This window comes from Schistocerca americana, chromosome 6 (genome assembly GCF_021461395.2).
Source record: "Schistocerca americana isolate TAMUIC-IGC-003095 chromosome 6, iqSchAmer2.1, whole genome shotgun sequence".
NCBI classification, from domain to species: domain Eukaryota; kingdom Metazoa; phylum Arthropoda; class Insecta; order Orthoptera; family Acrididae; genus Schistocerca; species Schistocerca americana.
This window is the reverse complement of record NC_060124.1, coordinates 520,187,590-520,202,897: the sequence shown is the minus strand read 5'-3', so window position 1 is coordinate 520,202,897 and position 15,308 is coordinate 520,187,590. Positions and strand designations below refer to the sequence as shown.

General features: G+C 41.7%; 2 protein-coding genes across 2 annotated transcripts in view; one reads left to right on the top strand and one right to left on the bottom strand.

The window, feature by feature from the left end:
• The window catches only part of LOC124620259 (proline-rich protein 2-like), a 108,122-nt gene extending 101,689 nt beyond the window's left edge, over window positions 1–6,433 (top strand). The window contains exon 3 of the mRNA XM_047146926.1: window positions 6,287–6,433. Within this exon, the coding sequence (XP_047002882.1) occupies window positions 6,287–6,433 (147 nt within the window). The remainder of the gene's footprint in view (window positions 1–6,286) is intronic.
• A 1,390-nt stretch (window positions 6,434–7,823) lies between these two features.
• On the bottom strand, window positions 7,824–8,387 carry LOC124620258 (circumsporozoite protein-like). Its single transcript, XM_047146924.1, has one exon. It carries the CDS (start codon window positions 8,385–8,387, stop codon window positions 7,824–7,826), a length of 564 nt encoding a protein of 187 aa, XP_047002880.1.
• Window positions 8,388–15,308: the final 6,921 nt, after the last annotated feature.

Genomic DNA, 15,308 nt, shown 5'->3' with positions numbered 1-15,308 from the left:
AAATGATCATTGAGGTATATAAAGCCGCCACCCTTTCACCGTAAGTCTTTTCTCAGAAGTTAAAATCAAGTTGTACCTTCGGTGGCAAGGTTAATATTGTAATTGTTAGTATTTTGTACCATTTCCGTCCCTCCTACGGGGTGGCATAATTTGTGTGCTTGTGTAAATTGTTAAAACCATTAGTTTAAAGTTATCTAGTGTGTTGCAGACTTGCACCAGTGTAGTCTTTCAGAGGATGTTGTGAGCGGTCGTAACTACGGCCGCGTCAAAAGGGAGCGGCAACGTTCTCTGCCCGAAAGCTCATACAGTCAAAATTTGTTTCTTTCTGCCTCTGAATAAATTGTAACCTGATAATTAGAGGATGCTTTCTGATTATAATTTTAAATCTGTTTCTTTAAAAAAAATGCCTTTTAGGCACTATTAAAGTGAATAAATTCCCATTGGTTTAAAGGATTTTTGACTATGGTTACATCAGTTACTCCCTGGCAACTAGTTCCACACTTACATAGCGTGATTAAATGTGTTAATGTTCTTGATGAATCGCTAGCAAATAAAATAAATTCTGAAGAATATTCTTTGAAAACAAATCACGGTTCAGACCTATCGTTTTTTTTTTTAATCTCCTTACGCATCTTAACAATTGAAGCGAGTTTCACATCGTAGACTAATTTTATATTTGGCTATTTTATTATATCCAAACCAAAATTATAAACTACATTTTTGTGTAAAATTGCAATTTAAAGAGATAATTCCCAAGCAAACTAAGAAACTGTTAGATATGAAGTGGTCTGCCTCTTCGTGGCTTTGGGAGGGCTACATCGAGCGGAGCCGGAAGCTACCACACCCTGCTCCTGTTCACGATGACCAAGAGGCAAATAACATCTAGGCTGGGTATGTTACAACGGATCAGTTGTAATAAGAGAAGGAAAACCCATATAACCGTAGGCAGCTGGTCACCCATTTGGCGTAACGGAAAGAAAAGTTCGAATTACCAGCTTTGCGAACTGGAAGAAGTACTATTGTTTAACCAGCGGTCCCGCATGTGAAGAGGAGGGGAGGTAGAAAGAAATCGTATTATGTCTCGAGTGTTCTGATGAGCAACTTCTGTCTCAATACAGAGTACTGAAATCATTTATTTGAGATCGTTGCTTCAGGTGTGAAATATAGTAATGTAGTGGGCGACAGAGGATAGAGAAGATGCACGATAAAAAGAAACAGCTTGGCTTTTACACCTTCTTAAAGAAATTACTAACGGGAAATATGACTTCTGGTTATTACCTAAATAGCAATCCAGGTACACATTTCCTAGTAACGCATGAAAAGTCATAATTGTCTTCATCCCGGAAAAAAAGTAATTCCCTGGTGATATAATGTCAGTGCAGAGCTATAATCGCAGAGAAAATGATGTGGACTTCCCATTTTTTACCACAACTCTGATGCATTCTTGAGGTGACAGTAACTGATTAGATTTTAAACTGATAAACAATACAATTGTCTAAGAACGTAGACGCAGTGGTCCATTCCGTAGTCTCTTGATTCCCAGCACAAACACCTTCCATGGCCTGAGAGATGACAATTACACGCATGGTCAATGCGTTCATGTTAAGATAAGGTACTTGGATACATCTACAGAATTTCAGGAATGGTTTCCCAAAAGCTTAAATAAGTCATCAGTTACAGTACCCCTTGTTTTGCATACCTGAATGCTGTGATGCGATGTACTTTCTATTTTTTCTCTGCTTGCTGATAGTTGCATTTTCATACGCTATGCTATTATATGTGGTGCTGTCCGCCCCAGTAGCTGAGTGGTCAGCGTGACAGACTTCAATCCTAAGGACCCGGGTTCGATTCCCGGCTGGGTCGGAAATTTTCTCCGCTCAGGGACTGGGTGTTGTGTTGTCCTAATCATCATCATTGCATCCCCATCGACACGCAGGTAGCCGAAGTGGCGTCAAATCAAAAGACCTGCACCAGGCGAACGGTCTACCCGACGGGAGGCCCTAGCCACACGACATTTCCATTTCCATATGTGGTGCTGTGTAATTTAATTTATTTTCGGATAAAAATTCTGTTTGTTAATGGTGTAGTAGGTATTATGCACTCAGACCGAGAGTTTTATCGTAACATCTTTTTTTTTTACTCCAACGCTCTTTATTTATTACGCGAATCAATATAGAAACTTGGAATGAAATTTAACTTCCACGTCGAAGCTAAAAGTGTACATTGGTGACTACTGTAAGTTGCCGGTTCAAGTACTTGCAGCAGGAATTCTCCTTCGAGAACCAAACTCGTACGTTCGCTCATCCATTACCCAACAAGCGAGAAATCAGGATGGAGATAACAGGCAACAAACAGCGTATTGCCTTGTCCGCTTCAACTGTCACAATTCATTTACCACGGTGCAACGTGGTTTTCTCCAAGAATGCGATATTGCATCTTCTATAACTAAAGCGATCGCACGATTTGTACCATTATTTCGAGACTCTTCTTGTCTGTGAGAGGGCCGCCCTGTACGCATCCCCAAGGCGCAGAGCACGTCATCAGAGTGTTAAGTATAGTTCTCTAATTTTCCTTTCTTGTTTTAAATGTGATCCGTAGCAGTTTAGTCTACGTAACAATCAGGAATTAACTGTTCCGCATTTCGTACGGCGTGATTTGCGACGATATTCGAGTTTCACGCAATACAGCATTCAACTGCAAACATGCCATTCTGATTTCAATAAACAACGTGTTCAGATTTGTGAATTCGGTCTGTGCGTTGAGATAGAAGATAACAATGCCCTTTGTGGTTTAGTGTTCAGTGATGAGGGTAACTTTTGTTAAACAAGAGAAGTGTAGCGACAGAATATGGGTACACAGCATATAGACAAACATGACGAAGGCTCTCCAAGACTTCATGTGCTCTGTGTCGTTGTTCAAGAACACGTTTAAGGAGCGTTTTTTCGCGGAGAAGACGATTACAGGAATTTTGTTACCTAAATATCGCCGATATGGCTTTATTAGTATTTCATTTTTGAACATGATGGAGTAACACCTAAGTGGTACCATCATGTAAATTGTGAGAGCATTTCTGAGTAGTGAGCTGCCTCAAAGACTGACCGCCTTATGGGGGGACGGGCCTCTAATTGCATCACTCGGGTCAAAGATCATCTCATTTCACGGTATATGATCCTCATTTTTTCCCTTTTTATGCGTATTATTTAGTGCTATGAAGATAGCCAGTAAACTACTTTGTGATACGAGAAGGGAAAATATAGAAAACATGGACAATATTACACATATTACATTAAGATATTTATTTAAAATGGCAAAACATTAATTCCCGCTACATTTGCACATTATTGTCTCCCCTGATGAAACGCTCATCAAAACGTGTGAGCCGTGTTTGTGTCTATGAATTTGTACTTGTGGGCCAGTGTGTGGCAGTACCTTTCACATCGGAAACTCGTGAAACTGCTGGCGCCATTATTGTGAAATAGCAATTTTCTCCTCTGAGTTCATCTAGTCTTCTCAATCACTTCCTATGTTATGTCTGGGCATAAACATTTGCACCGACATTCGAATTAATCTTATTGAATATTTCGCAACTCACATACATAAATTTCAGTTCAACGAACATAGTACTACCAACGAGATGGAATTAATTGCAGTAATTGTTCTAATATCAGTAGAGTGAACCGTTTCTTTTCTTTTCGCTTCCCGAACACACGGCCTCGATCACACTCGGATAAGAATTAAATCACCTTTGGTACTTGAGTTACCACAGCAACACAATAAGCTGGGCTCACAGCCAAACTGGCCGTAGGGTTCCCGTGTGACAGCGTACGTCCGTAGTAACAAGTTGCCGGCATTTCGTATAACACTGTCTTTTATGCAATTAGATACAAATACAGTATAAGACATCTAGACTGCTCCTCTGTCGTTGACTCCATCTATTAAAATCCTACTCTATAAAGGAATATTTTAATAGCATAAGGCAATACATTACTACAAAAATTGACAAACGTATTTTCAATGGTCATGCATTCGCTTCCAGAACACACGGCGTCGCTCACACTCGGATAAGAATAAAATTAGTTTTCGTACTTCAGTAACCACAGCGAAACCATAATCTGGGGTTACAGACAAACTGGCCGTAGGGTTCCCTTGTGACAGTGCACGTCTGTGGTAACAAGTTGCAGCATTTCGTATAACATAGTCTTGTATGCAGTTAGATACAAATACAGTAGCCGGCAGGTGTGGCCGAGCGGTTCTAGGCGCTACAGTTTGGATTCGCACGACCGCTACGGTCGCAGGATCGAATGCTGCCTCGGGCATGGATGTGTGTGATGTCCTTAGGTTAGTTAGGTTTAGGTAGTTCTAAGTTCTAGGGGACTGGTAAGACCCATAGTGCTCAGACCCATTTGAACCATTTTTGAACAAATACAGTAAAGACATCTAAGCTCCTCCTCTGTCGTTGACTACACGTATTAAAATCCAACTCTATAAAGGAATCTTTTAGTAGCGTAGGCAACACAATACTACAAAAAATTGACAAACATATTTTCAGTGGTCATGAGTTGGACTACTAAAGTCCCGTAAAAGTTGTTCTGTAGTTCAGTATGTCAAATAATTACATTTTTCACGCTCTATTCGCGAGTGGAACGGACTTGGATGGATCAGATAGTGGTACGCCACACACCATTAGGTGGCTTGCGAAGTATGATGTAGATGTAGGTGTATATTCAGAAATCGCATTGGCATATTCCGTATTTGAAGCAATAATTTTTCCTTTTAATTTACACTTATGTTCAAATGAGACACGCGTATGAAAATGCTGTAATATATGGACACTGAAACATTGTGTAGCAACTGTCAGTTAACAGCGCATGTATCGTCATCTGGGTTGCCTGTCAACAATGCAGTGTCGCTTGAAGCGATCTGAGCCGTTGCCCAGGAACATTGCGAGTCCGTATAGTTCTCGTGCGCTCTAGTATTGTTTCGAGGTGTTCTGAAAAAAGCGTATCTTAACAGTTAACATAAAGAAGAAAGTTGTGAAAGCTTTGTATTACCATCTGAGAAGAAGCCTAAACGTCCATTTTCCAGCCAGACACCAGTTCTTCGGAACAGGTATGTAATAAGTGGTCCTTTCTGTCATTGTCCGCCGTTAGACAGACATCAATTTCGCACACACAGGATCGAATTACATGAAGTAGTCCAAAATTACACATAAAGCTGCTACAACTGCTTAGGAAATATTACAAGATACACACAATAATACAAGACACAAACATTAAGCTTTTAGACAAAACATTTGCCCGTAGAGGTAGGAATATACATCTACTCGTTTGAAAATCATAGAACGTCGTTCGGGTTCATTGTTTCCATAGGCGTCTAACGAAATTCCTTTTATTAATTTTGGAATAATTTTCTATTAAAGTATTCGACCATCTTGGCTGCTTTCTCTAACCCAATTTAGATGTTTCATTTATTAAATTACTGAAAACTTTTTTCTGTGTATAAATGGTTAGTCTTAATATTTATGTGTGCGTAATCCATATCTTCCGCGCCACTCCTGGTTTCAAATGATCGTGAGAGTCATATATGTTTTTGAGTCGCTTTTACCAGCAATATTCAGTACTAACAGTCTACGGTAAATTAAGGTTTTCCTGTTAAATACACGTTTGTTCGTGTGCTTCTCTTTTTAAGATTTAATCCTAAAAGAAATGCCGTTGCTAACATTCAGTGACTTATCCGGTATTTATTCAGTTCCCTGTCAGGGTTCTCGCATTCCAGATTAGCGCAGACGTGTATGATTTTTAATATATTTAAGAGCTGACATTCGGTGACTCATCCGCTACTTATTCAGTTCCCTGTCAGGATTCTCGCATTCCAGATTAGCGCAGAAGTGTATGATTTTTAATATATTTAAGACCACTTAACAATCTGTTCCTCCTGCAGAATTAATCAAGGATTATCAAGCTATATCAAAATTACATACATTTGTCCTGAACTGAAGCCTATCCACTAACTGTTTTTCCTTTCGTAACAAATATGCGAGGTAAATAAGTAGCAGGTGGTGCCTCGAGATACCTTCTTTAATACAATCCCAGTTGAAGTTCACATAATAGTGTTTCATGCTACGTAACGGAATAATTATCCATCGACCCATCTAACTGTGTAATTGGACTGGTACGTTACAACCGTTACAACTTTGCTTTATCGCCTACTCCAAGTGTGATGCGTTGAAGGAGCACCGCATTCACACACAATGTCGGACAATATTTAGTGTGTTTCTTTCCTGCAGAAGATGTTTCGCCGGTTTCGCCGGTGGCTGCCCTGCTGTACCACTGGGGAGGGGAGAGAGGCAGACGACCCGCCGGAGGAGAAGACCGCCCCTGGCCACCCACAGGACAGCATGGAGGTGAGGGGCGACGTGGTGCCTGCCTTCTGAGAGGCATCGACGGAGCAGCCTACTTGATTTAAAAGCGCTATTTTCGTCTATCTCATGTGCACGCACTATTAGGTATTTGAGAAACCTTGGCAATCTTTCTTAGCTAGTGGCTGGGAAAAAAGAGGTGTTCTGAATTCCTGCTTCCTTTAGACTACGTTCTGAGCGTTACCTACTTTACTGTTATTTGTAAGAGTCAAGAAATGTCACTTTCTTCAGTTGCGGGATTCTCTGTTCTCATGTTAAGTGGTTAGTCCTTACACATCGATGGGAATCAAAAGTGGCACTCGCATAAGGTGTCAAACATATTTGTATATTTATCAGTCGAATAAGGAACTAATAACCGAGAGTAATAGTGGGAAATTATGAGGAAAACGTAAGTGTGGCATTTTATATAGTAGCTTTATTCTAATTAGCGCAAAAATTATGGACATTGTGTATCTCAACACTGAAACCTCCCTCGTGGGATTGGGAATACGTGGTGCGCTAATGAAGTTATGGAAACGGAGCAGAAATAAATGAACAATCATTCTAGTGACGATACGGGTCGATAATGCGGAAATGCACTGACTTCAGCGTCTCTGAGAACGGGTAGTCTGCTGTGTCAGGTGCTTAGGGACAATCATTGGTAAATGGTTAACCTGTTTGGCTGTCGTGAGCTATGACAGGAGGTTGAATGGCGATAAAACCTGCAGTAGGCGATAAGACCTTCGATGTCCTCTCCTCATCGCGGTACGTAATGGTCGGAATCATTTGCGGACTGTAGAGCAGGATTGGAGGCTACCTGTGGCGGATATAACGACAGAGCAGATTGCTGGTACAGGCACAAAGGCCTAATCTCCTATATCCATAACCTCATGTGTATTGTATTCGTGAGGAGGCCCAACACCATATTAAATATTCGGTCATACTATTTTGGATCGTCAGTATAAGTTTGTAGGTCACAGACAACCATGAAACCCTGCGAGGTGGATATGCGCATCCTCGCGTCTGTTCTACTAAGTGCAGAAGTGAACTTACAGGAATGGTCCTTATCGAGCAACTGGGAGACATCACAACATCATGTTGTGCATGAGACTGTATCATTGTGTGGAAGGTTGAGCAGTGATAGTCTTTTGCTAATGTTTAGATTACAATTCAGAATAACAAGCTTTTAAAGATCCAACCCAGACAAAGAAAATGCACGAGAATAATTTATATACCAATATAATCTCACGTCACTATATTGACAGATAAATAATTCGTACTTCATTCGATTTAAATATGTACTGAATAGATGTAGCAAAGAACTGGCAATATTTAATGTTACTTTAATGATCTAAATTTTTGTGAATAGATCTTCTCTCAATTTTTATCACATGGAACACATTTAGCAACATCTTAACATCATTCATCATATCCTTTTCTCACAGAAGCCAGCATTAGCAACAACAGCGGCGTCACCAGCCACGCCGCCCACTGCAACACGGCAGGTATCGCCAGCCACGTTGCCGGACACAGGAGGAGAGCCAGCAGAAGCCACAAGAGAAGAGGCGTCTCCACCTGCGTCACCATCCACAGTACCAGTTGAACGACCAGCTGCACCACAAGTGGCTGCACCAGCCGCGTCACCAGCCACAACAGGAGTGGCCAAGGAGGCCACAACACAACTGGAGTCTCCAGCCATATTGCCATACACAACACAACTTGAACCACCAGTTGCTACACACATGGCATCTCCCGTCACGTCCCCATCTACAACACATGTCTCATCAGTCATGACACAAGTGACGTCGGCACCTATAATTGAAGTGGCGTTGCCACCCACAACAAGAGCAATTCTTCGAGCCTCATCGTCAGGCAAAACATCACCAGCAGCCCATCTAACCGCTAAACGTGTAGCCTCATTACCTTTAGAGCAGTTGGTGTCCAAAGCATCGCCGTCAGCCTCCACACAAATAGCATCCGCCATCCCCATTGCCTGCTACAGCATGCATCCTATTACCAGTCCTGTTGCCAGATACAACACACGCTGTGCCACCAGTCCTGCTGCCCGATTCAGCACACGCTGTGCCACCAGTCCTGCTGCCAGATTCAGCACACGCAGTGTCACCAGTCCTGCTGCTGGATACAACACACATCCTGTCACCAGTCCTGCTGCCAGATTCAGCACACGCTGTGCCACCAGTCCTGCTGCCAGATTCAGCACACGCTGTGCCACCAGTCCTGCTGCCAGATTCAGCACACGCTGTGTCACCAGTCCTGCTGCTGGATACAACACACATCCTGTCACGAGTCCTGCTGCCAGATTCAGCACACGCTGTGCCAACAGTCCTGCTGCCAGATTCAGCACACGCTGTGCCACCAGTCCTGCTGCCAGATTCAGCACACGCTGTGTCACCAGTCCTGCTGCTGGATACAACACACATCCTGTCACGAGTCCTGCTGCCAGATTCAGCACACGCAGTGTCACCAGTCCTGCTGCCAGATACAACACGCGTTCTGTCACCAGTCCTGCTGCCAGCTTCAACATGACTCGTGTGGCAAGATTCTGAATTTCAGTGAAATATATCATTTGTTCTTATTACACTTTTGATTAAATAAAAACGAAATTTTATGTGTTATATACCGTGTCTGTTTCTAACTATGCTGATGTATGCGTGTAGAGACACGACACTTACATGTGTGTGGATACATTTTAATGTAATCTGTAATACATAAGCTTATAGCCCCCTAGTACTTCAAAATCCATCCCAAGTAATTTTCCTTTTGCCAATTCTACTGCAGTGTTAGTTGACAAGAAAAGAAAACATTGCTGTTTAGAAGGGAAAGGAACGAATGGAGTATTATGATTACTGTACAAACAGATAAAAATCTCTTTTCTGGCTATGATTGTGCTGAGATGTTGGAAAGTGGAGCACAGGATTACAGTTTCACAGATCGATCACGTTTTGAATGAAATTTAAACTGAAACAATTTTGGTGTGTGCCTAGATTAGATACTTGGTAGCAGCTATTTTTCCTTTGGAGTTATTCGTAAGTATATCAACAGACTCATTCGTCCCACACACAGTTTTGCTGAGCAAGATTCTGTGGGTGTCACCTGCAGAATTTGACGAGTGCTGCATACTTGCGTCAAAACAAGCAAAACTTCCGTAGCTGTACAGGAACTTTATTCTGCGGACCCCCAACACACTTAATAGAATACACTAGGAAGAACTGATATGAGAAAGTTCGATTAATGCTGTTTAGAACGGGTGGCATCAGACAGAGTTCAAAGATCTGATAACACATTTTCTGTGCTCATATGGTCATGCTGATGTCCCAGTTATATCTAAACAATTGTGCATGTGAATTCAGAAGTCCTTCCTCCTGCACGTTAAAATTCTAAATAATACATATCGTAAATAGTATCAACCACTGAAAGTACACATTACTGGGTGTACTCGCTACAATTTCGTATATACTCCAGACAGTAAATGCTGTACCTACCTACAAACTTCCAGTGGCCGGTCCTCCGTTGTCTGTTCCTGAGATGCTGCGAATCCTTCAGGATGAGAAATGTAGGGGGCAGTAACTCTTACATTCCCACCATTTTGTCGTACTCCAACAGTACATTGATAAAATTATTTTACTTCTTTACTCGTACATGTAATGTTGTCAATCACGCTATTGCTTTTGTGTACAAAACTACTATCCCATTATAACGAACAAGGTTTCTACTTGATGCCTTCCTGATTCCCAAATTTAATGTTTAAAGAGCTATTTAACATATATACTTGAGAATTTGAGTATCGAGTAGGGCAAGTCGAACATATTGCACTAAAAAATAGAAACTCCTCTAAAGTGGCTCCTTTCGTAGTGGTACACAGTAGAGTTTCTGCAAATCGGAAATGCAATGTACGCCCCATCCCTTAAAATCATGTTAGTTAAAAAGTGAAGAGTGTCAGTCAAGCTGTGAGAAATGCAAAACTGAGGCATGCGCTCGAATTAACCGTTAGCAGAAGTGATCAGCTGTCATATGAAGAAACCTCCGTGGCCTTGGTGTAGGCAAAACGAATGCTGAACTGATTCCATTGCTCCAGCCCCCGCACTGAATCGGTACTTCACATTACGTACAACCACAACTGAACCACAAACGAAACAGAGACTCATTGACTACTTCTTACGAGTAAACGACTGACGCCACTGAAAAATTCTATCTAAAGTACCGTCAATAAAGGCATCAGATCAGCAGGGTCTACTAAAGCACGGGATACAAGTCGTCAGTTTTGACCAATGACGTCCTAGGTAGCTCATAGATATTAATGTCTTTACTTTCCAACCATAGATAATAAATCGGATATCTGATGCGGATAAAAGCCATCATTGTACATTTAAAAAGTGAAAGTTGTTTTAAAAGACAGAGCTAGATATTCGCCAAATTTCTTTCGTTTGCATTGATTTCAGTAATTGGTATTTTGCAATTCATTCGGTACTTAATTTCATTCTTAGTGAGTTTGAGATAAATTGGACGAATAGTTTCTTGTTTTATGAGAATTTTTTCTTTTTCGCTTTAGTTTGTAGGTACGGATTAATCTATTCCGATGAATCTTGACGATTTAAAGGAGCGTATGGGCTTAGACATGGTGGCCATGACTCGATTTTTACTAATGTATGTTCCTGTTGCTGGTTAAGTTTGTTGTCGTGAGTGCCTTGAGGGGTACTGTTGATGTATGGGGTATCCTGTGTGGCTGTGCGTGCATGAATGTCATGTGAGTTAGCGTACAGTTGTAGACTGGTACTCTTTTTGTAGGGACGTTTGTAGGGAATATTTAAAGTACAGGGGGCCGTTAAGTGCCCATGTGTATTAGTCGAAATCGACGAGTCGCATTTTGGCAAAAGGAAGTACGACAGGGGGAACCTCCTGTAGGATTATGGGTTTGGGGGCTGTAGTTTGAAGTCAAGATGTGACGAAGTAGTTTTTAAGTAGTTCCCAATCGAAGGAAGGACGTTTTGGTTACATTAATTGAAAATCATGTTGTAGAGGGTTCCGTAGTGATTTCAGATGATTTTTCTTCATATAGGGATTTGGGGAATAGGAGTTATCAGCATCATGTTGTTAATCACAACACTGAATTCCGATCTTTATCCACCGGTCAACTGAAGAGCAGGATACAAATGTTATGTATGGCTCTACTTTTCGTCTTCCGTAGCACTAGTATCCTATACTTCAATCGATATACGTAGGTCAATTGAAGTACAGAATACGCATGTTATAAATGTCGTTATCTCCCATTCGCTAGTACTACTTTTCTATTCTTTAAATGGTTTAAATGGCTCTAAGTTCTATGAGACTTAACATCTGAGGTCATCATTCCCCTACTTAAACCTAACTAAGCTAAGGAGGACATACGCATCCATGCCCGAGGCAGGATTCGAACCTGCGAACGTAGCAGCAGCGCGGTTCTGGAGTGAAGCGCCTAGAACCGCTCGGCAACAAAGGTCGACCCAACGACGTGGACCAGACTCGTATTTGATGGTGATTTTAACTTTGTTGTTTGTAAAAAAGATCAAAAGCCAAATTCTGATAGATGCGTGGAACTTAAATATATGGTTAGAAATATGAGTACCATTGACACGTGAAACGCAACAAACGTAGACTTACTATTATACACCTAGGTGCATAGGCCTTCATAGAGAAGGAAAGACCGGATTTACATCTCATAAGATTTATTACGTAACATCACTACGTTAAAAATATGGCCTACAAATTTTTCCAACCACTTTACTTATATTATCAAAGTCAAGTTACAAAAGGGAACAGCTTTTCGTGGGAAAGCATAATAGAATCTAAATACCACCTTAGCCTGAGACGAGGAAATACCCGTGGTGGAAACACGGTGGCCTACGTCAGTAGCGTAAAGATATATCCCCGCAGATTAAACTGGCGGATGGAGCATGCAAAATGCAAACTACGCAGATTGGGAAGACAATATGGTCACAGTAAAAGTGAGAAGAATTTTATTTCATATGCCTCTGAGAATTGTACCAAGACACACGAGACATAATCACTAACAGATACAAAGCATATGTGCATGCAGAGAAGAAAACTAGAAGCTCTTAATATGAGATCTGGAGGTGACAGTATTATCCAAGAGGAAAATAAATAACTGTACCACCTAATCCTAACACGGTAGAGGACAAAACAAAAAATAAAAAAGAACACAAAATACGAAATGAGGCAACGTAACAGCACTCTTATATCAAAAGCGCATTGCTGCAACATTTCCATGAGTTGTATGCTGCAGTAGACATAGATAAGACCCTCGAACCAGTTTTTCAAATTAATTTTGTTGACGTGCTGGCAGAAGCGGACAACACTTCTGCCAGCTAACTATTCACGGAAGTGTTATTACGAGGGCTGAAAGAGTAACAGTGGTAACTATTTACTTACAGCTCGTAAAAAACAGATACGCATTTCAAAGTTTTACTGACTTTCAAAGTAGTTACGAGCATTGTGTATAACCCGTAGCCAGCGATGTGGAAGTCCAAGGATACTCTTGGCAGCGCTAGTTGTGTTTAGAGTTCGAGCGGCGTGGTCTATTGCTCGACAAATTTGTAGCAGTCCTGAAGCGAATGCCGTGAAGTTTGTCCTTCAGTTTAGAAATCGAGTTGAACTTACTAGGGCTCAAGTTCGGGGGGTGCAGTAGGTGGTATAACACTTAGCAGCCCCATCAGTCAAACAAATCAGTAACAGCTTGCACTGTACGTGCTCGAGCATTGCACTGCAAAATGCTGTTCAGGTCCTGCAGAAAGTGTCTTCAGTTCAGTCTCTAAGCTGTTCATTTTTGGAACACAACTACGACCAGTTTAAATAAAGTATGGAATGATTCGTGGATAGTCCAACAGCTTACTATAGGGTTCCAGGAGGGATCTCTCATATCGGTAGCCAAGAAAGACCCGCCAACTATCATAGAATCTTTTTTTTTTTCAAATAAAAAGTGCCTTTTCTTGGTGACCTGTATTTAATTTCTCTCAGATGCATTTAGCTTTTTTCTCTTTAAGTCGTCATCAGTGGAATCCCGATTTTCGAACAGACTCAATAATGTTTGCTGAGAGGATGACTACCCTAGCTATTTGGTCTACCCCCGTCATTAAAAGCAACCAACCATTAATAGCCCGAGAAGTGAAGAAAAATCGTGATGAAAAACGAGATTACCACACCTCAGCAGCACACACCTTGAATGAATGCCATGACGAAACAGGCACGGTCATATGTGAAACAAGATGGTGCGTGGTATCAGTTTATTTTTCGAAAGCTTTCTGTGGAATCTTGCTCGGATTTCCGCTAAAACAGTAAGGAAGTTAGGTACCTGCAACAAATACTCACCACTTGTGAGAGTCATCTTTGGAGGGGCCCAGTCAAAAAATCACGGTCAGTGGATAACTAACTGGGGCGTACCATGTGAAGCGGTCATTCCCTCGGTGGTGCCGATTGTCGGCGGCACTACAGGCAACTGCGGTCGAACCTCTGGTAACGAAAGTTAAAAGTTCGTTCCCAGCCCTCACCTTATTACGAAAGAAAATCGTATTTAGAGTGTTTGCAGATGATTCGAGGGTATTCGTGTCGACATAAGACCAGACACAGCACTCACAACATATACTGAAAACGTACAGTCCAGCAATAGCATCCATGATAAATAGTAACAAAACTAAGATAATGAAATTGGTGAAGAAATTTAGGGCCAGAATTGACCTACATTATAAGCCAAGTCCCCAGATGATCCAGGAAGACAAACTGGTGAAAGACTTCATTTTATCGGAAGTGTGTTAAATAGAGTCCACTTTTGCCATTGCCAGAGACAATAGCCAGAAGTCTACTGTATTTCGTAAGCCGTGGAAATATTTTCAAGGTAAAATACAGCACAATAACATTACACTTTGAAGAGGGTGGGATCGGAATGTTAGATACTGAAGCAAATTGCAAATGACTGCTGATACTCATTGTCAATAAAAGATCAAAATTCAGCCTTACCAACCTGATAAGTATACTTCTAACAGCAGATGAGCCAGAAGTCAATCATCACAGGTCAGTATCGCAAAATTCAATGTGCAATAGAATTAAAGGATCACTTTTTCTAAATTCCACAATTAACACCCGCTACGTCACAGAAATTAGAGACTTTTCTCAAAGTACCTACAGCCGTCTTCGGTAAAAACTGGCGCCCTGCGAAGTTAATCCTGGCTCAATGATACTTCAAAACTGGCCGCAGCTCAGAAATTCGTATGAGCTGCAAGATGGTTTAATGATGTTACATCCGCACCAAATTTCACCACATTTCTGAGCGTTGCCTCATTGAACGTCTCAGTCTTTCATTTGACGCCATTGAGATAGAGGTCACAACCGTGACACCTATAACTGATATCACGGACTTTTCTCGTGGTAGGCCGAGGAACGCATTTCAGACACACCGTCGCTCAGAATTAAAACGAAGGCCGCAGGGGTTGCATAAAGCGCGTCAATGAAACCATCTTTCCTGGGGGCGATGACTCCCACCCATATCGCGGTGGAAAATGACAGTTCTAAATGCAATGAGCGACGGGAGACGCTGATATTGCTGACAGCCCAGCAAGTTACAACCATTCCCTAAAGGCTATATGGCGTAGTATTCCCCTTGAACGTGGTTGCCCCACCGAATTTTTACTGTCGTTTGCAGATTGGAACCAACAGGGACAAAATTTGGTTTGAGGGTGGGGAGGGGTGTGGCGGAGACGCGATGTTGACATACGCGTGATTAAAATGACAAAGCCGCGCGGCATTAGCCGAGCGTTCTGGGGCACTGCAGTCATGGACTGTGCGGCTGATCCCGGCGGAGGTTCGAGTCCTCCCTCGGGCATGTGTGTGCGTGTTTGTCCTT